The following is a 24,573-nucleotide window of genomic DNA, read 5'->3' on the forward strand; positions in this document are numbered from 1 at the left end:
CGGCACTTAGTTCTTCTCCGGGGCAGCTCCTAAGATATGCAGAGCGGGGCGAGGTGCTCTCGCTGCGGACGTGGTGTGCCCGCTTCGCCGAAATGGCTTCCCAAAGCAGTCTTCCTCTCAGGGTCTTCTGGCTGCCTGAGAACATGGATGCCGGCTGGGCATAGCTGTGGCTGGTTTGCAGGTTGCCCGGTAGCGAGGGCAAGCTCGGGGACCGGCCCGCGGGAGGCTCCAGGCGGGAACTGACCAGGGAGCGCCTAGCCAGGCTCGCTGGAGGTTTCCCCGGCAGGCGCCTGGCTGCTAGCAGCGGCTTGGGCCCATATGAGGCAGGCTTCCATGGAGGCAGGGGGAACAATACTTAAAACACAGTCCAAAGCAAGGAACAGGCACGGTCCGTGGCAGATAGCAATGCAGGCACGGGGAACACTTGTAACAGAGTCCAAACACACACTGGGAATTCCAGATACAGGTCAGGGCAGGGCTGCCCAGAAAGAGAGTCCTTTGTGCAGTTATCCAAACATGGAGTCAGTAAACTACACAGTCTATTACAGCAGCAGGGTAATTGACACGCAGGCAGGAAACTGACACGTGTATCAGAACACACACGTGCAAAGCAGTCTTTGGTGCAGCAGTAAAACAGCAACGCAGGAAACTTTAACACAGTTCATAGCAGGCCTTAAAGCAGGAGAGGGGGCCTACTTGGCAACAGAAGTTATTGCCTTTTTTGTTGCTTTGCCATTCTGGTATTCAGAAATGTAATGCCTTTAAACATGGAGATAGTTTCAGGCAGGGGTCCATGTTGGTCTGCTGTAGAACAGCAGGATCTGAGTCCAGTGGCACCTTAGAGACCAACAAGATTTTCAGGGTATAAGCATTAAAGAGTCAAAACTCCCTTCTTCAGATACCTCGACATGGAAGTTCATTTAGCTATCATGGCAAATGTCTGTTAAGAGAGCATTCTTGTTCAATACATAAACTCCATAAACTTGTTCGATCCTTTTAAGAAGCCATTTATACTTGTATCCATCTCTACAATTTGTGGCAGTGAATTCCACAACATATCCCTTGTGTGAACTACTACTTGTTTTTGTTAGTCCTGAACATATGAGAAGATAAAGAGCAATCTTAAGCAGTTCTACTCAAAATCCTACTCAGCTCTGTTTAGTGGGGCTTACTCCCAGAAAAGAGTTGTTAGGATTGAACTTAAGAAAGCAGGGGTATCAAATTGAAATTGGTTGAATGAAGACCCATGGACCATAACCCACATTTTTAACACCCCAAATCAATCAGGTTTGGTAAACAAGGGACCAGCAGTAGAATAAGTGGTCAGCTTCAAAAGGAACCATTCACCCTCAAAACTTTGTCCCATCGTTCCACCTCTTGCTTTCCAAAATCCCTTCACTAGCATCATTTTCTTCCCCTCCTCAGCAGTTCTCTCACCCCAGCCTACTGAAGTATCCAGCAGCTGAGATGTTGTGTGCAATACCACTGTAATAAAGGATCAGAATCAATATTCTGCCTTTTGGGTGCACAGTGTTTTCTCAATTTACTGTCCATAAATTGTAAAGCCAGGGCTGAATTTTAAATGGAATATTCCAACTTCTTGACTTGAGAACTGGAATTCATTCCTGTTTTACATATAGAAAGTTTTAAAAAGCATAGAAGTATAAAAAGCAGATCCTATTAACTGTTTCTGCAAACACTTCAAGGACAAGGTGTATCTTTTCAACCCACAACCCATATGTAAATCACTTAAAGCTAACATTTAAGAAAGATAACATGTAAGATCCTTCTTTAGAAGTCTCATGTGTACACACATTTATTTATTTATTTATTTATTTAAAAAAATTATTAGCCACCTTCTACTTTACAGCACTCAAGGCAGCTTACAACAGATATAAAAAATACATGAAAAACTCAATTTAAAATCACTATCCAAACAATAAATAATAAACTAATCAAATGCAGTTCTGAATAAAACCATGTTCAGCTGACTCCTAAAGACTGAAAGTGTGGGAGCTAGGCAAACCTCCTTGGGGAGGGGGGTTCCCACCAAAAAGGCCTTCTTTCTTGTACCCAAGAGATGTGTTTCTTTGTCAATGGGCCTCATCCCTGTAATCTTAACTCCTGGGCAGGAATGTACGGGAGAAGATGATTCTTCTGATACTCTGGTCACAAGTCATGTAGGACAAGGACATTTAAAGGACAAGGCAATACCTTGAACTGGGCTCTGGAGCAGATCAGTAGCCTGTGTAATTACTGTAGTAGGAGGGTCAAATGTTCCCAGTAGCTGGCCCTGATCAGCAGTCGAGCTGCAGCATTCTGCACTGCTGTCGCTTCTGAACTTTCTTCAAAGGTAGCTCCAAGCTAAACACAGTGCTATCATCCAGTTGTGATGTAACTGTGAACTGTTTAAAACTATTTTTCCTACTTCCTTTAGATGGAATATGACCTATTCAGGAAAAAAATGGTTTAATATTGCATTTACTCACAGGGCAACTATCACAAATTGTAATAACTTGTTTATTTTTCGAATACTTTATCTGTTTGTATTCAATAAGGTGTTAGATTTTTAATTCCTTGGTTCACCTTTTAAAGGGATTTGTTTTTATTTATTTTTATTTTATCGTATTTGTATTCCGCCCTCCCTGCAAGCAGGCTCAGGGCGCATAAGGTAACAGAAAAGTGAGCACGTTGTGGAAAATAGTGGGTGATGTACTCTCTTGCTCTAATCAGTTATATGACATCTTGAAGACATTGTCAGTGCAATCCTATCAGTTACTCCAGCCTAAGCCTGTGGATGCCAATGGGCTTAGACTGGAGTAAGTCTGCATAGGATTGCACTGTGTGTTGAATCTTGCTAATCATTTCCACATAAACAAGGGAGGGCAGTTTCCACTGATCCTACCGCACAGCAGATTTCTGGCTCCCTCCCTGTGCTATTCCTGGGAATCACCTGTTCCCCAGAAGCAGCATTTGAGGAGAAGTTTAGGCTGTAGCAGGAGGGGAAGTGAAGAAGTCATTCTCTGTTGATGGAAGCCATTCCCTCAGCAGAGTTTTCAGTGGCATTCGCTTTCCAAGCATTTGCTTTCTCTCATAGAATTGTCACTGGAAAATTTGTAGAATGATGTTGCCACCTGCTTTGACTAATATGAGGAGGTCTCCAAAATTCTGCATTCTCAAGACTGTTGATAGGCATAATGTACAGCGCATTATTTATACACTTATGTATTAACATTAATTTCCAATATTCTTTTGAAAAGCAGCCAGCAAACTTGGTTTCACTAATATTGATGATAGTTTTTGTTGCTGATTTCTATTTCTAACAGTTTTTAGCAATTGTTAGCGATAGAATTCAGCAAGAAAAATAGTATTGGCATATAGCGATGTTTTGTGTACAAAAAAGAGAAGAAAAGAAGATCCTATAGGAGGCAACAAGTTCAAGTTAGATAGGACTGTAGGGCAGTGCTTTTTTCTGCTTGTCTGTTGGCAGAAGGCTACACTCAGGTTAATCTCTTCATTCTTCTCAGAACTCTCTAGAACTCTCTGAGCTAGCAAGGCAGCTAACTTTATTTCTTTTCTTTTTTTAATTTTTTATTTTTCAGTATACTACACAACACTACAATAACACTACACAAGACTATCACAAGGAAAGGGAAAGGATGAAGAGAAAGGGAAGGGGCGGGGAAAAGGGGACATAAAGGGAAGGATAAACTACATTCAACACTACACTTCAATGTTTTCCCTTCATACTGCCATAATAGAAAAAAAAATAGCTCAATAAAATGATGATGGGGTGGTTAATCATACAGATTACACATTTCAAATTCTAATTAAACTTTCCTCCCCCTTCTGGGTCCCGGACGCAATTCTCTCTGTGCAACAGCAGCTGCGGTGCTCTCCTCCTCCCCCCCCCCTCAGGCTTCTCCTTTTCTTCGTTCTTGGTACACTGGAATTCTGGGTTTTTATCCTCAAAATCCTTTAGTTGATCTTCTGATAGTATCTTATAGGCTTGATCTTTATGTCTAAACCATATTCCTTCCGGAAGTAACCATTTATACTTTATTCCATGGTCCCTCAGAAGACCTGCGAACTTTTTATACTTAAAACGTCTTTTCCGGACTAGAAATGGAACGTCCTTTAAAATCTTGACTTTAAGACCCATAAAGTCCAAATCCGCATTGTATGAGTTATATAGGATAGTGTCCCGAATCTTTTTAAATGAAAAGTCAATAATGATCTCGCGAGGCAGCTGTCGCTTTGTTGCATATTTTGAAGAAACCTGACGGACCTCCAAAATGGCGCTTTTAACCTCTTCTTTAGTTGTCCTCGCGAGTGTCGCCAGTAGTACCGAGACCAAATCCCACAGATCCTCATTTTCCTCCTCTTTCACATTTTGGAGACGCAAAATTGTCTGCGTTCGTTCCACCTGTAGCCCGATCAGCTGGTTCTCCACCAACTTCAGCTCTTTTTTCGTAGCCTTCACAAGTGACGCACTTTCCAGAGCAGACTTCTCTGCCCCCCCCGCTACTTCCTTAATGGTTTTCACTTCGCTTTCAATTGAGCCCACCGTTTGATCAGTTTCGTTCAGCTTGTCAACAAAGGGTTTTATGGCTTCCACCACCGCCCTGCGCACCAACTCTTCGAGCGACTCTCCCTTCTGCAAGGTAGCCGAGATTGACTTACCGAGAGCGGGACTTTGCTTCTTTGCTGCCATTTTGGGGGGGGGGGGCGCCAGCCAAATCCTGGAACTCACCGAAGGGGAAGAGCGAGTCTTCTTCAGATCAACCTCTCCTTCACAAACGCTTGTAGAACAGAAGGGATTTGCTTGTTTACAGGCTTCCGCCTGTTTCTTTTATTTGCCGTTTCTCGTTGCCCGGCGGCACTCAAGGCGCCGCGCACGTCTGCTGGCCTCCATAGGGACAAACGGGCAATTCCCCCCCTGCATTGATTTCGGGAGGTTCTTCCCGCAGCGTCCCGGACCCTGCCTCCCTGACTGGGAGTCCTGGGGGCTAATCCTTGCAGATCAGCCGCCCGGTCAGGGTGCCCGGTCGCTTCCTCCCGGACCTGCCGAGAGGAGCGTCCGGCATGGCTGAGAAAGCGAAACCGAATCCAGCTAACTTTATTTCTTCTTTTTGTGATCCAGGTTGTGAGAACTGTTAAGCTTGAGTTACTCTTAATCCGATCAGCATCCTGACTGCTGCATAGGTACTCTGCCAGCAAACCCCAGCTGATTAAAATTTCTCCCCAGTAGCAATCACAACTGAACATCATATCAAGCCAGAAGAAAAATTAAAATGAAGAAATAAACCATAATAAAAGCAAATCAACCAAAATAAAAAATAGTGCCTGGATGACAACAATAAGGGGGAAAGGATAAGGGGAAAACAATAGGAAAAAGTCTTCTGGAGGGAGATGTGGAACTATATCTGAAAAGAACTTGTGCCCAGTCAGCACTTTCTTCACCTCAGATTTGGAAGGCCTGAGAAAAGGGACCTTTGTGATACGTGGATTGTTATGTTTTGAATATGCTGATGAGAGTTCCATTTAGATATATAAACTTTAATCCACTATGTTATTTTTTTACAGCTGTCTTTCTTTAAGCCAACCACAAATCGCTATAAAATCCTGATGGAAGCCAAAGCTTTTCCCTCAGACCATGTAAGAAATTAATATTACATCATATTTGTGTTAAGTAATTGCATGTTTGAAAAGAATTCCAGCAATCTTATTTGACTGTTTATGAGCGAATCCTGTTTGAATAATGTTATACGATCATGCACTTTTGAGCCTGGTGTATTTTACTGAACGTGCCTTTATTCTCTTTGTTCAAATAAAAACATTTCACAAGGAAAAGATTGAATGGGCCTATTGATTTATTAGTCTTTTAAAAGACATTGAGCAAGCGGTTGGCCTAAATCAACAACAGGTTGTAAATGTTTTATTAATTCTTGTTGCTGTTTTACTTTATGAAACCAAATCAATACAAAACTCACAACATTAACAGTTTTATATCCCCAGACAGAAAGGGAAATGCTTGTCCATGGTTTTCTAGATTACTAATTCAAACATCATTTGTGCACTCTAAAATGAGACAATTGTCCATGCATCACAGATTTCAGCAAATTAATCTTCACATTGGTGACTCACTGCTACTTTATCAAACTCAGTAAACACTTGGTAATTGGTGAGGAATTTGATCATTGAGGCGGTATGAAAATCACTCTGAATACAACTGAAATAGGAAGCAGATTGGCGCCTTTCTAGAGGGCATTGCAACAAACACACTCTTCTTTCCTCATATATTACATGGGATATAGATAACTTCCTCCATGGAAGTGTTTCTGCTTTGGGAGCATTTTTGCATACTTTCAGCATCCAGGCAGCAATATGTTGCATATCCCTCGGAATATGTGATTCCATAATTAGTGGACCGTTGTGCTTTGGAGTGCCGTGTAGTTGTACCAGGACCAATGACAGTGACATTGAGTGATGCAATCACTCCTCTGTCCCCATACCATAACGTGCTCAGTTTGCAAGGAGAAACTCACACAGGAACTGGAACTAATAGGGTGCTTTTCATGCACAGTCCTATTGGGGCTTCTTTTCTCTGATACAATCCCATGACACTCAAGGCTGTGTGAATGATACAGCAATGGTACAGGGCTGATTGCATGCACTGCTGGCGCCAGGGTTTCTGGCACCTGCGGCTACCCTCCCGTGCGTGCACTGTGTGCGCACGCGCCACGAACTGCGCGATGACATCATTGCGCGATGATGTCATTGCACAGCGCAAGCCGGGGGCATTTGCCAGAGGATGGCTGGGGTGGCGGGCAGAGGCTGCTCCGCACTCCGCACGCCACCCTGGCAGCGGCTCATGGCTGCTGTGCCCGGCTGGTGGCATGTGGCGGCGGTGGTGGGGGCACGGGGCTGGCTGGCTGCAGCAGCTGCAGGCCAGCCACGCCAGCTCCGCAGCGTGCGCTTCCTCCCCCGACACCCCCTCCGGCGCCTCTCCAGTGCCCTCGCGCCTGAGGCCACCGCCTACCTGGCCTCTATGGGTGCGCCAGCCCTGATTGCATGGGCCTCTCATATCTATTGCAACTTTCTGATCTACCTGTCCACATATTTACATCCTCATTCAAAGTTTTTGCCAGTTTCAGACTTGTCTCCATGCTTTGCATTACGTTGAGCTACTGAAATAGATTCACCAGTGATGTGTCCATCCTCCTGTATTCAGGTTCAGGTTTCCTCTTTGCAGGCTAACATTCCCCTATTTATGTGCTGAAACACATCACCATTCAGTTCTTAAAAGTGGGGCAGCAGCATGACTATCCTCCATGTGTGGACCAAATATAACTCTAACCTAACACTACTCTGCCATGAAGTTTGGTGGATGACCTTGGGCACTCTCTCTCAGCCAGCCATCTCACAGGGTTATTATGAAGATAAAATGGAAGGGGATAGAATGATATACACTGTCCTGAGCTCCATGTTCTATTCCACAGAAGTCTACTAGAAGGATGTTTTGACCTGTAAAATTAATGGCACACATTAATGGTGACTGTTGATGTTTCAAGATGGTGATGCTCGTTTCTTTCTTCTTTGTAATTTATTAAAAAAATAATTTAAAATCTACCATTGACCTTTACATCCACTTTGCAACCCTACTTTGTTAATACTGTATCCTTGCATTATAATCAACCACAGTTTTCATTTTGGATGACATGCTGGACTACTTGCGCAAAAACTGCTTAAATAGGACAAGTTATTTGTTGAAAGAGCAATGGGAAAGTGTTGGTTCTTGCACTCATTAATTACCATATATATGGCACAGAGAGTGCATAATGCTGTAATGAACACATGTACACCTAATGCACAATTTCTGTACATGAAGCTGGCCTGCATTTCACTTCACTGATCTCAATAAAACCAATTTATTTCACATAGAAGCTACATTTGGAATATGAATCCCTGGTGGTAGGTTGTATGTTCCACACGAACCAGCTGATCAAGCAAGGGGTGGGTCCTAAGCAAAAATTCTTCTTTCTACATATGGTATAACAGTATAAGGGAGTAAGATAAAGAGTAGGTTAAAAAAAACAGCACTGAAAAGAAAGTGCTGAGCGATGTAGACCTAGCAGCTATTGCCTAAATCAGCAGAGAGAGGAACTGGAATGATTTTGCAGCAACTTATCCTCCTAAGACCCCCATCTTCACCACACGCACAACTACTCATGGTTGTAGCTATAGACGTGGAAAGAAATGTTTCTTTTGTTTTTTCCATCTGCTCACTTGAAACAATGGTGTTTTTTTTTTTAACAGTACGCTGTTGAGTCTCAGCTCCAACTTCATGGGCTGAATGTGGAGAGAAGCCTGCTTATAATAGAACCACGAAAGGTGTGTAAAAGGGTAGTCTATATCAATCATTCACAAGAACGGAGAATGATACTATTTCTTTGCAACTTACTGTAAGGAACCCAACTTTAACATTTAGTGCCTCTAGGGAAATACATGAAAGCAATATATTGTTGTCCTTAGAATATTTTTCTTCTCTCCAAACCGCCCTGTCTTTCTTTGTTACATGGAGGAGGCACACTTGAAGGATATCCTCAAGGCCTGTTCCACTCCAAATAAGAAATAGCCTGAGGGAAATGATCGTATGGTTGTGTGGTATGAAAACTGCATAGCTGGGATTTTTTCTAAATGCTGTGGGCTTCTGAACTTCCTGTACTTTGTTTGTCTTGAGTGTGGTGATAGAGACCTCCAACACAATCTTCAGGGTGGTAGATCCATTACATTCAGTGCTTGCAATTTGAAGCATTAGCTTTATTAATTCCTGTCTAGTGCAATATATAATTTGATATGGGTTCTCTGCTGAAGTGTGTGTGTAGTGTTCACAGACAAACTTTTTAGTACAGGAAATGAACCACAGTGGACCCCCCCCCCATGTAATTCTCAAGGAGCGTAATGAGTAATGTGAGATTTTTGTGGTAATTTTGGGAAGAAGTTGCTAAGAAGGAAATGCCAAAAATAACTTCAACGGGTTCTGCATTTTCACCTCAGGATTGCATCTTGTATTTAATTTATTTGCCAAGCTGTTTGTATTTATTTATTTTACCATTATACCTAGCTTTTCTATCCAATGAAGACCCAAAGCAGCTTACAAAAATGCCAAATAGCACACTTGAAATAAACAGAAAAAGCAAAGAGGATGCAGAATTTCTTCTTTAAGGAAGAGATCAGTTGTGTTCTCAAGACATTCCTTAGGAAACAAAGTCCAGAAGGATAGCCATGTTGGGTGGTAAAAGTCTTGTGGGGCAGAAAGAGGCAAGGCAGGTTACATGCCCTGGGTTTCCTGGGCAATATAAAAATCTAAAAAACTCTCTCAGAAATCTAAAACCCTCTCAGAAATTCTATAAAGTCAATGCATTGTTTCTTTTATTACCACAGTGACAGTGACTTATCTTCCTGGAGGAATATGTCATTTACTTCATTATAAGTTTCCATTACCTTCCTTGCTTGCTCAAAATGAAGTTTCTTTTTTACTTCTCAGTAGAACTGTTGATGACCTTTTGATTCTGAAAAAACAGAGAATGACCTGTTCTGAAGTCTTTGATAGATGCTGAGAGATCATTAACATAATAGAAGTTACTTTTCAAACCAGCAAATTTTATCCCATCTCTTTGCAGTGGCACGACTGATTTCATTTGGAGTTTCACTGCTTAATTGATCCCTCGGTGCTGGAATGTTTTACGTGATCCTTTGCTAAGATGATGTGAGGAGGGGTGGAGGCAATAATATCTTTAAAAGATCAGAACTGGAGGTTTTTCCTTGTTAAAATTTATCTGTGTTTAATGAATATGGGATTTTTGTCCTTTTAGATTCTATAAATCCCTTTTTTTTCATAATACAGTGAAATTTTTTAAATCGCTTGCTGGAGGATATGAGGTTTGCCTGGATAGTATGAACAGGCAGCTTTTAAGTCTTTTGAGATTCACAAATTCATAATGTCATATAAAATTTTTGCTAACCTGGCCTACCGTGGCATTTTTTATGTCAAATATGTCAGGGATGGCTTAAGTGTGACACAGTAGTCTTCATGTGGTTGAATGCCAGAAGATACATGGTAATTGGTATCCTTTAAGACTGTCTGCAACATCTTTCTCAACAGCCTGAAACTGGACATTCTTCGCTTTGACCTGAGAAATCATAATGCGCTTTTTAAATAATACTAACTGGCTGCTTCCACACACATTGGATAATCCACTTTCAATATTCTTTAGTGAACATTTGAAACTGATTTTCCATGTGTGGAACAAAAAATCCACTTCTAAAGGATTACGAAAGTGCATTGAAAGTGCATTATTCAACGTGTGTGGAAATGGCCCCTGTATTTGGTATTTCCAAACCACTTTTTAACTGTGTACTTTAAAGAAATGATCAGAAATCATTTATTGATTTATGTATTTAATTCAGATATTATTTCTCATACATAGTTTTTTTTAGGATTATATGGAAGCTGCAGGGCAGGCAGATGTCTATGGTTAAAAAGGCTCTTGTATAATCTAAAAAGTTAGGAAACCTGTGGGAAACGTGACATATTTAAAAGTCCAAATTAGTCTGGTGGTTAATGGATTTCTCTCCATATATATAGTCTATCATGAAACTGCATATAGTTTAACTGTATATCGTCTGTCACAAAACTGTACCACCATATCTGTGTCTCTCAATAAGTTACATTAGTATAATAGTAAAGAGTCCGGTAGCATCTTTAAGACTAACCAACTTTATTGTAGCATAAGCTTTTGAGAACTACAGCTCTCTTCATCAGATGCATCATGCCTCTGACATGAACCTGATGAAGAGAGCTGTTGTTCTCGAAAGCTTATGCTACAATAAAGTTGGTTAGTCTTAAAGGTGCTACTGGACTCTTTACTATTTTGCAACTACGGACTAACACAGCTAACTCCTCTGGATCTACTTACATTGGTATAAATTTGGTTCTGAACGTCCCCAGTTTACTTTCCTTCACTGTAAAATGAGATGGGCATGAACCGAAATACGAACCAAAGTTCATAATGAACCAGGCTGGTTCGTGGATCGCAAACCAGCGGTTCATCAGAGCCCATTTCTGACAAACCACTACGAACTTTAGGCTGGTTAATTTGGCTTGTTTTTTGGTTCATCACTGCAGACAGTCTGGCGCTGATCAATCAGTTTCCTAGGCAACAGGGGATGGACTTCCTGCAGACCTTCTGCTGATTCAGAAGTGGCCTCCTGCTGGCCTGGAAGTGACCATCTGCTGACCCAGAAGTGATGATTTGCTGACCTGGATGTGACATTTTCACAAACCAAACAAACCAATTCGCGAACTGGGACAGGTTCATGAAAGTTCGTGGTTCGTGAAATGCGATGAACCACGAACAGTACGGTTCCTGTTTTTTTCTGGTTCATGCCCATCTCTACTGTAAAATAAACCTTTTCCTTGTTTGCTAAATCTCTATTCTCCTCTTTGGCATTAAGGATGGACAAAATTATAACCATGTTGTTTCAATGCAGGTGACAGGGTACCCCAGGTGCTCCATCTCAAATTATGTCAAAGGTAGCTAGTGGCAAGTAGTGTCAAGCACTTGCAGGCCAGTAAATAAACATTTCTTTTGCCTCTTTTGAAGCTGTACTTAGTCGTGTGATGGGGAAATGTGGCATGTGCAGTAGTGCTCAGTTAATCCCCAAACCAGTACATGCTACCATTGTGAAGACAGTGATACTAGACTGAGTGGGAGTTTTCTCACAAAAAAAATGTCCTCTCCTGTTACCCTAACCTTTCACAGAATGATAAACAGAAAGATGCATTTACAGTATTTACAGTATGTATCATAAAAATCATAGAATCGTACATTGGAATCCTAAGCAGAGGATTAGGATTCTATCATTGCTTAGGAGTGCTATGATAGAATAATAGAATAATAGAGTAGGAAGGTACATCCAGGGTCATTTAGCCTACCCCCCTGCACAATGCATGAAATTCACAACTACCTCCCCCTACACTTCAAATGGCCTCTGCTCCATGCCCAGAAGATGGCCAAAAAAAACCCCCTCCAGGTTCCCTGGCCAAACTGGCCTGGAGAAAATTGCTTCCAGACCCCACTTCTTCATATAAATATATTTGGGATAGGTTACAATATCAAAAAATAAAACAACAATACAATAAAGTTAAACATCAATGAAAATATTACCTATTTTAATTTGTTTATTTAATCATACGTATCCTACTTCTTCCATACATTCAAAATGGCTTACATATGAATCATAATAAACTACAATACTATAACTCAAATAATGAAAATAATCAACAGCATCACATGCATATATATTCTTCAGTTGCCCACTAATAATATTAATCAAACTCAACTACTCTTCCTTTTGGAAATGCCCTGCCCTTCAGAAAAGACCACCAGTGAGAAAGCCCTCTGGACATCCTGTGGTAGTCTGTTCCATAATGTACACAACCAGCTACAATAAAAAGGAAATGCAGTCTAGCCAAAGGTGTTGCAGCACAGACAGCACAGTAATGAACAACAATTGAGAGGTATCAAGCTGCAGTGAGAGAGAGAGAGAGAGAGAGAGAGAGAGAGAGAGCGTGCACAAGCTCTTCAAGTATGGTATAGACAACTTTACTGTATTTATACAGTAGTGATACCGTAATATCTCACTTCCAAGTGCACAATTTTAGATTGAAAGACTGAATTTCCAACGAGTGTCCTCAAAAGTACGGATCACAGCAGAACAAGGTTTGCCTACCTCTGTGCATGATCTTTGCATTGGAATTAATTCCTTTTTTAATACAACCAATTAAGGCAGTCTTTAAGTGTTAAGGCAAAGGAAAGCATGTAAAAAAGCAAAGAGAACAGCCTTTTAAAAAGACTATGCCACCTTGAAGCTACGCTACTAATGATTATTCACCATGCAAAGGTTACTGCAGGGCTCTTGCTTTTGTAGATTACTGCCATGTTAAAGATTCACTTTTGATCACTCGCTGTAGTCAGCACGGCGCATCATAAAAAAATAGATTATGAAACAAGAAATGACAGTTTCGTTATTGCCAGAGTTGGTATAAAATATGTACTTTACTTTATTTCAGGGGGAGGAGACCTTGAGAATTGAAGATATCCTTGCTGTAATTGAGAAGGAAGGAGACTCTGTTGCTGTAATTTTCTTCAGCGGTGTGCAGTACTATACAGGACAGCTGTTTGACATCCCCAGAATAACCAAGGCTGGCCAAGAGAAGGTATAATAGCTCCGATATTTCTTGGGTCAATTTTTAAATAATATTTTCCCCTCCCCTCTCCACAAAAACACGTTTTAACTGTCAGGTTTGTGAAAATGTACTCAGGGAAAATGTCACCAGCATGATTCTGTTACAAATCAAAAGGAGTTTGATTTCCATACAGATCTTCCTTGAAAGCACTTTATAATGCTCAATGGGCTCTTTTGGGGAGAGTCTGACAAGGCATGATATATTGTACGGGTAGTGGGTGGAAAGTAGCAAGCTTGTCAAAATAGACAATAAGGGAAATTGGCAGTCTTCTTCTGCCATTTTTCCTGGTAGCCAAACTGGATCAACCATCATGCTAAATATACTTTAAAAGAAGGGGCCCAGCAAACTGAGGCTTCTGTTCTGCTGTAATTGTTTGAAACTGACTGGCGAACAAAGCTGTGACCCACCTGACAATAATAATCTTTTCTTTAACAGAATGCTGTTACCCAAGCCAGAGTAATAGCATCTATGAGAAATTTAGAATGTCCTTGTCAAGCATGAGGACTTGAATGGGGAAGGAATGTCCTTGTCAAGCATTAGAAAATGTGGCATTAGCTTGAGAGAAGTCCTTGCCTTGGTACCTTAGTGCTAGAAAAGGAAGTAGGGTACAACAGAAGAGTTGCGAGGCTAAAGTTTACAGTGCAGGTAGAGCCTGCATGCTTTAATCCCGCAGTGCCTCTAGGGGGTAAAGATCTTGAGGCTTCACTACCACTTTACAATGAGCTCATCCAGTACCATTTGACCTTTTCTCTCCCTTAAGTTCCAACAAAGTGTATAAAATGGTATCTAAATTGACTGCATTCTCACTTCTTAAGTGCTGTTGAATGTATCTTGCCAGACCTAACTAGTACTTTATCTTGCCCCTTTCAAGAAATACCCAAGTGATCACATAGTCTAAGGATCCATTCATGCTGTTGCTGCTAAAATCACTCTTGCGGTTCTCTGGAGAGGATCTATAGTTCAAGGCTACCCATTTCAGGTACAAGAAGCATTTCATCTACGAGAAAGGCAAACACACTTCAAGAACTGTGCAGTCTAGAGTCTCTAGACTCCCTCTTCCATGTTCCCCGCCCCTGAACTTTATACATGCTGACAACTGATGAGTATATGCTGTTCATCTGCAATCACACAACATAATTCTGTATTCTAACAACTACTGGATTTTTAATAGTACAATCCTATGCATATTCACTAAGAAGTAAATTCCATTTATTTCAATGGGCCTTACTCTGAAGTGATTTTTGTCTTGCTTGTTTGCTTGAATAACTTTCTAGTTGATTGAAATAGGCTTCAGAACATCTGGGTGGTTCATGTTGAAATCAAGTGGGAAGCTGGACCATGAATAAAGTGAGCGAGGCTTCCTTGTTTGTCTTGTTTTCTTGACTTAGAAGGAGCAGAGTAAGTTATGCACATCAATAAATGCACATTTGCTGAATATATATACTGGACTGGATGTGGAAGGAGCTTGTGAAGGAGGATTTTCCCTGCTTTCTCCTTTCTCCTCCGCCCCTAAAACCTGCTATTGAGGGTTGAGAGGCCCATGATAACAAACTGCCAACAAAGGAATTTGATGCAGAGTAATTGAAGGAAATTACCTCCTCCTAGCCCTTGCACAAGTGGAACAGAATCAGCTCCCAGTGGGCTGTTGTGGGGATGATGTAGAAGGTCTCACTGTGAAAATGCCATCCACCTGTGCACCCATAAAATTCATCTCAGTGTAATTCAGATGGTGAAACCTTTGGTTCAAAATCAAGATATTTAACACAGAATGTGCACAGCATTTTTATATTAGATAAAATAAATGTTTTCTAAGGGCAGCCTCTTTATGCCATTTCTGTATATTTATATGTCCCAATGAATGGTTTGAAAGCACATAACAACAACAACATTCAATTTATATACTTTTCTTCAGGACAACTTAATGCCCACTCAGAGTGGTTTACAAAGTATGCCATTATTATCCCCACAACAAAACACCCTGTGAGGTGGGTGGGGCTGAGAGAGCTCCAGAGAGCTGTGATTAACCCAAGGTCACCCAGCTGGCTTCAAGTGGAGGAGTGGGGAATCAAACCCAGCTCTCCAGATTAGAGTCCCATGCTCTTAACCACTACACCAAACATGATACAGCAATCTTACTGAAACTGATCTAGGATTGGATCTAGTCAATGCTGTGTATATGCAAACTTGTGTTCCTTGGTGGGATAAAAATATAATGAATAAATAACGAGTACAAGCATTCTAGTTCATGGGCTGCTATACTATGTTAATGACAGAGCCCTGCCATCTTGAAAGAAATGTTGAGCTTTAGAGGTTTCAGTTCACAGGTTCACCAAGGTGCAAAAGGCCTATCTGAGGCATCGGTATTCACTTGAAGCTTTGGCGAGTGCCCTTAGGATGCAGCTGAAGATTTGTATTTGCTTCCAAAAATAATGATTGCCTTTTATTGTTAAGGAAGGATGCTGATTTAAGCTCTTGGAAGCAATGGATAGAAACTAGGCTAAGTTGGGAATCCAAACTATAGATTTGGGAGTTGATGAGGGTAGAGAAAGCTTGAACGGTCATTCCGGACAGTTTGTATGGATTGGATTTCCTAAGCTTTCAATTTGTTGGCAGAGCTGCAAATAAAGCAGCAGTAGTTACGCAGTACTGATTTAAGGTGAAAAGAATTTTTTTAGGAACTATATATCAGATAGTAAAGAGGAAAGATAGAGATAGAGCTGTCTGTCTGACTACATAGTAAAGAGTGTATGTTTCAGAGGAGAGAGAAGAAGGAAGATATTGCCTTGTTTAGCCCAATAGGAGACAAGACGAGGAAATGACCTTTAGGAGACAAGAGAGGTGCTGCCGTCACTATCCTGTCTAACTGATCCTTGTTGCCCCTTGTATGGAAAGGGTCTTCTTCTCTTCTTCCTTCTTGTACAAAAGGCATTGCTATTTCCAATGCAATTTAGAGCACGTAAAGTTTGCTCTCCTGTTTGTCTGGGACTATTTTATTCTAGAAGTCTCCCACTGTATATTAAACAATTGACTGACCCCCAATATAGGACAGCATTTGTCCCACCTAGATTGAATTCTATACCAAATAATGAATGGTCAGTATAGGAAGAGGTCTTACTCAGAGAGGCTATGCTTATGTACCTCTGGGAAAATTAATACTTTGGAACACTGCTTATTGGAATGTCCCTTCCCCCCCCCCTCACATATGAGAGATTTGTGGATTACCCCATCCCTATCTGGGATGACTTTTGTCCGGGGTTAATCCAGATACTGCTTTGACTGTTGCAAAAAAATTTCCATACGCCATACATAGCGAGCAGAAAATGATGACCTTTTTTTCTTATCCTGGTTTATGTAGATTCTAGTGTGGCACTACTCAAAATTTATAGGTTAAATGAGAAGTATCATTTAAGTAAGATTGGAGAATGGATTATGAGACTGTGGCATCATCATTCTGCAAGTTTTAAGAAAAAATTCAGCACAGGGAAAGGATGTTGTATGAAGGAACTGTAAGAGGATTTTATTTGAAGTGCTCTGCGTTTTATTCATATTCCCCTTACAGACAATGACTTTACACAAATCAAGACACCAAAGGCAGTGATCTTCAAAGGAATATGGGTTTATTTCTTTATATTGATAAGCCCATGACACATTGGTAGAAATGTGTAAAAACCAGTTCTATTGGAGGGCTTTTTATACTCTTCAGCTCTAATTATTTACAGAATAGTTGCTATTTGTTTACAGAATATAAGATCAACTGCTAATACAAATAATTCTTCAGAAGTACATTCCTCCAGGAAACATAGCACCAACAGGCCTAAGAGACAGGACAAATCAGATCTTGTAATATAAACATATTTAAATATCTGGAGAAGGCAGCAGTAAAAGAGGAAGACCTAAAATAAGATGGCTTGACTCAATAAAAGAAGCCACGTCCTCCAGTTTGCAGGATCTGAGCAAATCTTTTAAAAACAGAATGTTTTGGAGGTCTTTCATTCATAGGGTCACCATAGGTCGGAGACGACTTGACGGCACATAACACACACACACACACACACTTTTGTTATGAGTATAAAACCTAAGAGACTGCTTATCCAAGGCAAAAAAATAAAATGAAAACTAAAAGAAATGTTGACATTGTCTCCTTACTGTAGGTTCATCATGACTAGAGATGGGCACGAACAGAAAAAAAATGAACATGATGTTCGTTGTTCATTGCCATCCACGAACAGGGACTCACAAACACTTACGAGCATGACCTGTTCGCAAACATGTTTGTGGTTGGTTGTTCGTGGGGGCCAGCAGGCTCTCCTCCAGCCATCATCCCAGTTTGGTCAAGATCCCTACTGTTTTTTTTTTAATAAAAATTTTTATTGGATGGGTCAGTATACACAAATCATAATATTCAATATCAATATCCATCACATTATATCACTCCCACCCATTCCCCCCCTTTCAGTTGACTTCCAACAGTTTTCCATTCCCTTCATCTACATTACACCACTATCTCCTATAATATTAATTTCTACATTATAATATATAATATAACATATCTATATCTACCATGTTTAAAATAAGTCTCTAATACTTATACACTATCCATATTTTCACCTCTAACTAATATAGAGTAAAGATCTATTCTCCCCTCTTAACAATTATCCAAAGACCACATTTTGCCTTTCATGTCCCACTTTTTTCCCACATAATTCTTAAGTTTCTCCCAACTTATAACATATTCCACAGTATCTTGTTCTTTCAACTTCCTTGCCAGCTTGTCCATTTCTGCCATATTTAGTAATTTCAGAATCCAATCTTCCACAGATGCTATCTCTTGAGTTTTCCACAACTGTGCATAAGACATCCTAGCCGCAGTAATCATATAAAACACCATTGTTCTGTCCATTCTATCAAATTCTTCTAGGTTCATACTTAATAACAAAAATTCTGGGTTCTTAATCACATTTTTCTGTAAAATATCTGACACAACCTCTACAATTTCCCCCCAGAATTGTTTAGCTTTTTCACAAGTCCACCACATATGATAAAAAGAACCTTCATGTTTCTTATACTTCCAACACTTATCTGACATTTGACTATTACCATTTGATAACTTTTTTGGCGTGAAATACCATCTATACATCATTTTATACACATTTTCTCTTATAGTGGTACATGTTGAAATTTTTATAGTATTTTTCCACAACCTTTCCCAAGCTTCCATCGGTATATCTTTATCACAATAATAAATAATCGCTTGGTCCAGAGCCTGGCAGCAGCCCTGGAACTTGAAGGGGTAGATCCCTACCACACCACTCCCAGAAACCTTACCTGAGCAGGCAGCAGGAAAGGTACCAATAATAAATAATAGCTTGGCCCAGAGCCTGGCAGCAGCCCTGGAACCTGAAGGGGTAGATCCCTATCCCACCACACAGAAAGAAAATTCAAGCTCCAATGCACTCTATCACAATGCCAACAGCAGCTGTCTCACCCTCTCCACTGTCTGCAAAGCCAGAGCTGGGAGCCCCCTCCCCCCTGCTCTTTGCTCCCTTGTAACAAATTTGGAGCTCCACACTTGAAAGGAAGACCTGCCTATCAAGCTAAACTGGGCTTCGATTGGGATTTCCAGGACAACAGCAGGAGTTCAGACAGAGTTCAGACAATCCCTTCCTAAGTTGCCAAGGGAATTGATTGCAGGTGCCAGACTGTCTTGCTTGACAAACAGTAACGAACGAGGCTTGCAATGACCACCTGTTCATTCAGAATGGGGTCTCATGAACAGCTTGTTCACGAACAGCAGATTGGGCTGTTTGTGGCTTTTTTTTTGTTCGTATTGATGTTCATGCCCATCTCTAATCATGACCCGCAGCTTTATCTGAGAGAAGGAATTTACCTATCAAGGCAGAAATTGCCTTCTGTGTAAGAGGGCAGCTTCAATAAGAGCTCATATAGGTAATAGAACAGAGACATTCCTTTACAAGAACTTTAATGTTATTTATTTTTTATTTCATTAATACCCAGCATTTCTCCCCAATGGGGACCCAAAGCTGCTCACATCATTCTCCTCTCCTCCATTCTCAAGTAGATTAGGCTGAGAGTGTGTGCAGGGTCACCCTGCGAGCTTCCATAGCTCAGTAGGGATCTGAATCTGGGTCTTCCAGATCCTAGTCTGACACTGTATTTACCACACCATACTTTATAAAAAAGACTAATTTAGGGCCAATTTCCATAACGGATGGGAGTTGCCAGTGCATACTGACACAGTCAACTGGCTTTCTGAAATCACTGACATCTCCAAAACTGCCCTGCTCCAACCCACCTTATCTGAACAGCTAATGATGTTCCACAAGACCCGTTCAACCCATTTGAATCCAGGGGATCTGCATTTGTTTGGACTTCAACACATTACAAAGGATCAAATGAATGTCAGTGCTTAGTTTATGTGGCGATAAGAGGCATTGTTCCACTTCAACAAGCATTAGCTCGGTGGCTGCCTTTCCCCCTGTTCAACAGCATAAGCTACTGCAGTATTTTACCTTCTGCTCCTGGTGGCACTGACAGTATTGTTATTCAGCTCAGCAATTCAACAGGAGACAGACAGAGTACTGAGTATATCACCTCCACGAGATAATTCATTTTCTCTGACTCAGCTGTAGGGAATATACTAAAAAGACAGGATCTCTGGGATTCCTTTTAACCTTAGGAATGGGATAGAACAATTGTCAATTAAGTTTTCTTATCAAGAGACTAACAGAATTTAGGAAATAATTTATTGGAAATACTTTATACAGTTAGAGAAGCTAAAAAAATTAAGTGCAGGAAGAAGAGAGTCACACAAGATACTACCTTTGTTTAAAAAGTGAATGGTCCTGTAAATATTTTATTTTCTACTTGTTTGTCTTTTAAAAATTTTGTTTCATAAACTACCTTGATAGCTTTATGTCAAAATGTGAAATATAAATCTCTATAACTCCATTTATTAAGAAAAGTGGCACTTACCTGCCCAGTCAAAAATGTCCTAGATCTTGTAAGTACCTAAGTCCCAATAAAGGAAAATTTTAAAGTATCATCATTATCAATTTTAAACTATTATCATCTTCAAAATAAAAACCAAAGATTTAATAATGGAGTGTAGGCTAATACAACAGTACTAAAAATTAACATTGATTCGTAAGAGATCTTCAACTACTAGAATTGTCAGGTCCCCTTACCCTTCCAGCGGGGGAGGGGGGCTCAGCACTTACCTGCTGCTGCTTCTTGCACACGTGCTTTGTGCATGCACATTCTGGTGTGGCGCTATGACATCATTTCCAGGAGTGACCTCAGAAGTGCTCCTAGGCTTCATGCTGGGCTGATTTGGGCCCCCAAACAGGCCAAATCGGCCTGGTGCAAAGCCTGGGAGCATTCCTGGGGCCCGTGCAATGATGTCACTCCCAGGTATGACATTGTCATGTTGTGCTGGAAGCACGCCCCAGGAGGTCCATTCCTGCACCTGTTCCCCTGCTGGCCAAGTGAGTGGTGGCAGGGGCAGAGATTAGGAGCGGGGAATCCCCCACCCCACTGGAGGAATGGCAACCCTAGTTTTGGAATTGGTGGGGTTCAGAAACAAACCCTGCTTCCAGGTTTAGAGTAGCCAACCAGTCTGGGTGAAAGTCAGGGAGAAGTGGGGGTCAGTGGGATGACGCCACTTCTGACATTGCTGTCATCACATCACCACCACCCGCTTCTCCTCAGGGACTAGTATTAGGCCAGACCCCATCTGGTCACCCTATCTGGGTTAGAAATAATGAGGGTTTTTTTGTATGGCCAGAGCAAAATCCCTTTGAATTCCAGTTCAGGTCATAAATACATTTGAAATATTCTAAGATGTCCCTTCCCCTTTCCTTTTCATTAAGCTTACCTTCCAACAGTACAAAGGCATGAGCTGCTCCTTGGGCCTCCCCTAGACTCAAAAGCATCAACATTAGGATATTACTAGTACAAAGATCCTTGGGAATTATACTTTGAAAGGGTTTCCAAGTCCTTATAAACCCCAGAAGCCCTGGAGCTCCAATTCTCTGAAATCCTTGAGCTGAGAACTTCCTGTGGACAAGGCCAGATCTCTTTTCCCTCTCTAATGTCCTGCAGTAGATACTTGTAAATACACTGTGATATTCTGTATTTTTCTGTCCCTGCTCCACACCGCTGTCTACCACTGACAATGTGTGTATGTGAGTACAAAACAGGACATGATTTTATAGTGTAACAACGGGTTACATTGTGAATGTTAACACAAGAACGCAGAAAAGAACTAGTTTTAGATTATGTTGATGGCATCAGGTTAGCTGAAAAGTGTCCCATTAACAATACAAAACTGTTTTAAAGCTATTAATTTCATAATCTTGTCATCCTATTTCACAACTATTAGTCAGATGTTACCTGATTCCAATCCTGTTTTAGAAAGCTCACAGATAAACACAAACATGACATATATTTATGTATATTATTTTTGCGCACGTATATTGCAACAGAGATCATTAAAGGCTTCACAAAGGTCAATAGAGGGTAAATAATGAGTTAGATCCAGACAATTTTTCTTATCCATTTCACCTTCTTTATACAGTCTCAAATGCATGCAAGCCCATGATCTTCAGCATAGCTTTTCTGGCCCCCCTCCTTCCCTTTTCACAAATGGAAAAGCTGTTGGATCCAAATCAATCTAACACCTACATTTTCAGATTAATTATCCATTTACTGTACACTTGAATGTATCTTAATGTCATTTCACATATAATGTGTAGAGCAAAGTGGGTTTGCCACCAAGCATATGCTTAGGGGAGCTGTAAACAGTCACAGTATCCTATATAATGCATATTTGCAAGCACTTATTATAGTCAAACTTTTGCACTCAGGAATACACTCAAAACATTTTTAACAATGTAACATATGAAAGGGCTCTCAGACACTTTTGTGAGTGTTAATTCTAAAATACAAAATTCAGATCATGATATAGGCAAGATAGAGGAAATCAATTATTCACATATGCCACAAATGTCACTTCAGTAGTCACTGTAACAACTTGCTCCGAAACTTGTTAGTTTTATTTATTTGATGTAGTTAAAGCACCATGGATGGTTTTTGATATTGAGTAACACCCCAATAGCTGTCTTCAAACAAAGGGGGGGAATAACCTGCATGAGTCATTATATAATTTAATGTTTAAAACACTACTGATGTCATCATAAGAAAGTACATGGAAATACTACATTATATAGAAGTATTTTAAGGATGAAAGCTACATTTGGAAAGAAGTCTAGACCATGGTGTGTCCATTAGAGCTTATCAGTTGATTTGTGTCTTGATATCTAAATCACACTTTTATCATTGACACATGATAGAAATACTGAAAAGGACAGTACGTTTTTACTGCATCCTTCCTTAATTAGTATTCATGAACAGAAGCAAAGTAATGGTGTTATAATGTATGAAATCTCTTTGTCAACTGAGCTTTTCATAAGTGCCTAATAGAATTGCAGTGCTATCCTAGGCAGAATTATACCCTTCTAAGTCCATTGAAGTCACTGGGTGTAGAAGGGGGTAAGTCTATTTAGGACTGCACTGTTAAATGACTGTTACAGACCAATTGAATTGCAAGACCTAAATATGCATTAAAATGGTTGCAGCTAAGCAACATTTCTTTGTCTTTCTAATTCATACAGCCTTTTCTTAACACATCCCCAACCTAATCTTTTTCATTCAAAGGAGACATGGGCTATTTACCTCCTTGGGGGAAGGGAGAACATGAGAACATAAGAAGAGCCTTGCTGGATAAGATCCAGCACCCTGTTTCACACAGAGGCCAACCACTTCCCCTTGAGGGCCATCAACAGCACAGAGAGGCCAAGGCCTTTAGGTGTATGAGATGTGGGATTCATGATCATGCACAGGGTCAGCACCCTGGGAGTGCAATGGATGAGCCTCACCATGAGGAAACCTTTGGGATTAGACTATGCCAGATCACGTTGAAGAATCCGGGATCAGATTCAGGGAGCCGAACTCTGATGAGCTGGATTTTTCAGCTGCACGATCCTGACCTCACAGAGAAGAAAAGCAGGCAGCTAGCAAAGGCAGAGAAGCAGCAAGCAAGAGGGCAGCAGCACAAAGTGTGGAAGCAAGCTTCATGCCACAGCGGGAGAGCAGTGTGAATCTGGTGGAGGACTGGTGGCAGCAGGCAGACTGAATTCCTGTCCTGCCCCATCCTGCCCCCCCCCTATTCAAGCTCCAAAAGAGCCCTTCAAGCTAATGCCGGCCACCTTTTAAACACCATGGCTCTGGCGAGCCTCACACACACACCCTTGGTTCATTTGGGGGTTCTCTAGTTTAATACTGGGGTTCTCTGGTCCAACATTGGAATTCTCTGGTTTGACATTGGTTCCCCTGCTATAAGTTGGTTCTGTTGGACTTTGTTGGTTCAGCTTGCACTGAGACTGGCTTTTGGCCATGGGTTGCCTTTGCTTAAGGTTTCTTTTTGCCTGGAAAGTTTTGGAAATATTTTCCCCATAGGAAACCATGGAGAGTGGCTGGGAGAATCTTCTTCAGGGACCCATAGTAGAGTCCAACCTTCCTGCAACTTCAGGGGTCTTTAGTGGACAGTCAGGAGTAGGTTCCCTGAAAATTTGGTGGAGTTTGTTTGAAAAAGGCCTTCCAGCCCCTCCTGATAGATTTTTCTATAGCGAATAATGGCCAAATAAAGTTGGCATTCTTTAATTTAGAGAATTTGTCCCAGATGGTAAGGATAGCAAATTTTTTGGTATCCCTGAAACGGATCAACTGTTTGGGTTTTTTCTTAGTGAACACTCCTAAAGGCCTTCTCCCAATGTTGCCTCTTAGCACTGGTATTCAAAGGTTTACTGCCTCTAAACATGGAGGTTCCCTGTAGTCACCGTGGCTAGTAGCCTCTATTGGAGCCACTGTTTGGTCCTTCCCCATTTTTAAAAATAAAGACATGGATGTTTGGCTAATTAATTGCCCAGCAGATTAGTTGCCCAGCTATTAGCCAATCACTGAGTGCATTTGCAGGTTACATTAAGTATGCACAATCTTGAGATGCTCTTCTTGGTGGAGCTGTCCCACCCTCCTTCCTAGATTTGCAGTATGGGACTACTTGGTCATTTTGAGGCTGAGCAGGAATGGGGGGGGGGGCTTTCTGTAAGTGGCTTTGAGCATGAGGTTTTTTCCCCCACCTGCTTCATACTGTGATATAAAGTGAAGATTTAAAAGTAAAT

The 24,573-nt window shown here is 41.0% G+C and overlaps 1 protein-coding gene across 1 annotated transcript in view; it reads left to right on the plus strand.

Annotated features, from left to right (window-relative positions):
- The window catches only part of KYNU (kynureninase), a 227,509-nt gene that overhangs the window by 133,949 nt on the left and 68,987 nt on the right, over window positions 1-24,573 (plus strand). The window contains exons 6-8 of the mRNA XM_054972577.1: window positions 5,587-5,658; window positions 8,320-8,394; window positions 13,139-13,285. Coding sequence (XP_054828552.1) covers window positions 5,587-5,658; window positions 8,320-8,394; window positions 13,139-13,285 — 294 coding nt within the window. The remainder of the gene's footprint in view (window positions 1-5,586; window positions 5,659-8,319; window positions 8,395-13,138; window positions 13,286-24,573) is intronic.

Source organism: Eublepharis macularius, chromosome 2 (assembly GCF_028583425.1).
Source record: "Eublepharis macularius isolate TG4126 chromosome 2, MPM_Emac_v1.0, whole genome shotgun sequence".
Classification (NCBI taxonomy): Eukaryota; Metazoa; Chordata; class Lepidosauria; order Squamata; family Eublepharidae; genus Eublepharis; species Eublepharis macularius.